This window comes from Vollenhovia emeryi, unplaced genomic scaffold (assembly GCF_000949405.1).
Source record: "Vollenhovia emeryi isolate VEMERY1.0 unplaced genomic scaffold, V.emery_V1.0 DF945767.1, whole genome shotgun sequence".
Classification (NCBI taxonomy): domain Eukaryota; kingdom Metazoa; phylum Arthropoda; class Insecta; order Hymenoptera; family Formicidae; genus Vollenhovia; species Vollenhovia emeryi.
In genome coordinates, this window is record NW_011960599.1 from 1 (window position 1) to 2,085 (window position 2,085).

Here is a 2,085-nt window from a genome sequence, read left to right on the forward strand (position 1 = left end):
ACCTTGTGTTCACTATTATTTCGCGCGACATCGAATTATCCATTAATTCTCTACCGTTTGCCTTAAGGGATTTATTTATTCTAGTCAGAATAATAAACAATCGTGTTATAATCGGTCGCTCGCCACCAGAACCGATATTACCGTAACGCCAATGTACGCTGCCACGATGCGATTTCAAGTCGTAGGTGTGTAAAGTAGAATTAAGCGAGAAGAGAAAGTGGCGATTACACCGACAGCGAAGTATTTTCTCGTTCACAAGTGAAATGAGATACTGAGTAGAGATCAAACTCCACAATGCTATCGCGATTCTTTTTGTAATTGATCATACGTACATTTATTTTGCGTCACATAAAAAAATATATAAAATTCGTATAGATTATCTCTTGTACACAAAACCTAAAATATCTTACTCAACAAGGACAGTAGATTTCTAATCGACAGGACAGTCGTCTCTTCCCGAGTGTTGATGTGGTGTCTGAGCACACTCAGAAGTTTCTGATACAAGAACGATTGCCTGTCCGAAAGAAAAAGATGAAATGGCATGAGTTACTCTCAGCGTCCCTCCTTCCGTCTTGTAATTACGTAAAAGGACACAACCATACTCGACAGATATACGGTTTTGAAACATTATTGGCAGTCGGACAAAAAGAAAACAAGTTCGTTGATGATGTAATAAAGCTTCACGTCTTCCTTTTATCCAATGATGTTTCTAAACCGCACAGCACTCTAGATATTACCTGTTAGCCGGCTTGCATATCGATAAATGATCCTGCGGAATCTCGAAGAACTCTCCCACGCCAGGATCTGGAAAGATACAGACATTACAGTGTTTTATATGCGTATGTGTTTGCGTATGTTGTTGATAAGGATCTAGATAAGTTAGATTGATTTGCAATTGCGTACCGTCAAGGTAAGCTGATCTGTAATCGACGACGCGTGAAAATGGAATATCGACAGTACATGTCTAATCTGAAGCATTACCTGCTGAATCGAGGGTGACGAATTGAAAGGGAAACTTGAGCGCGGTTACAAGCGTAGGTTTGGCCTCGGCGAAACTCACAATCTCTATGCGATATTCATTCAGCATTTCTAGGAATTCCTCGTGCAATCTTAGCAACTGCGGCGATTCTGGGAAAAAAAATGTTGGAACAATAAGTCGCGCGTTAATTGGAAACCAAAGACAGATTGGCGATTACCTTCGCGTAGTTCTTGAACCTCGACCGTTGGCCATAGCAGCATTTGCGTCGCTTGCTTAAGAGCCGCTACGTGCGAGCCTCGATGAGGAGTACCGTAAAATAGGATAGCCTTGGTGTTCTTGCAGATGCCGTGCTTATCACCAGTTTTCCACTCTGCAAACATAATTATAACACGTAACGACTTTAATAATAGCAATAGTGGTCATTTTATATCGGTACATTTATCGAAGTATATAAAAATTAGTGTAAATTTTCAACTTATACGTACCTTCTACAAGCATCTTCTTAATTAATAATCCGCCCATCGAATGGGCGACCCATATAAGTGGCCGCCGGCCCACGTTTGCCATTGTCAATTTGGTAACAAATTCTTCACTTCTCTCCTTAATAGTGCTCCTAATAAAAATAAATGTGATGGATCAAACACAACTATTGAAATATTTAATGCCTGAATTTATCAGCGGGAGAATCAAACATTTCCCATGCGGTGATAAATCAAGTATCTAGTACTTACTTCATGCTTTCTATTGGGCAGAAAGGGGTCCACATGGATAAACTCGTACCATAATTAACGCCTATGATTCGTAGGGCTGGTATGTCTACAGGTAACCAGTCTTTGGGCCAACAGAGCGTCGGCGAGATGCAGTCAGGGTAGTTTCTCATACAGACGTCGTCTCTAAAGATTAAGTGTAGAAGTTGACAAATTAAAGACACGATATTCTCGGGCTTACAAGCAAATCTTTCATCTTAAGGTCGAATATACAGAGTGGACCATTTTAACCTTTAATGGAGAATAACTCGACCGGTAAGCGAAATAATAAAAAATGTTTCAGACAAAAGTTGTTTGGTTCCGAGGGGGCCATAAGATGGTACCATTGGTTTGACCTTG

General features: G+C 40.4%; 1 protein-coding gene across 1 annotated transcript; it reads right to left on the reverse strand.

Moving 5' to 3' along the window:
- Positions 1–56: 56 nt before the first annotated feature.
- LOC105560774 (protein SERAC1-like) lies at positions 57–1,942 on the reverse strand (the record flags this gene model as incomplete). The annotated part of the gene is made up of 6 exons (XM_012010176.1): positions 57–514; positions 738–804; positions 982–1,128; positions 1,197–1,349; positions 1,465–1,592; positions 1,711–1,942. Coding segments are annotated over 6 exons (845 nt in total), but the record flags the coding sequence as incomplete, so codon positions are not given.
- Positions 1,943–2,085: the final 143 nt, after the last annotated feature.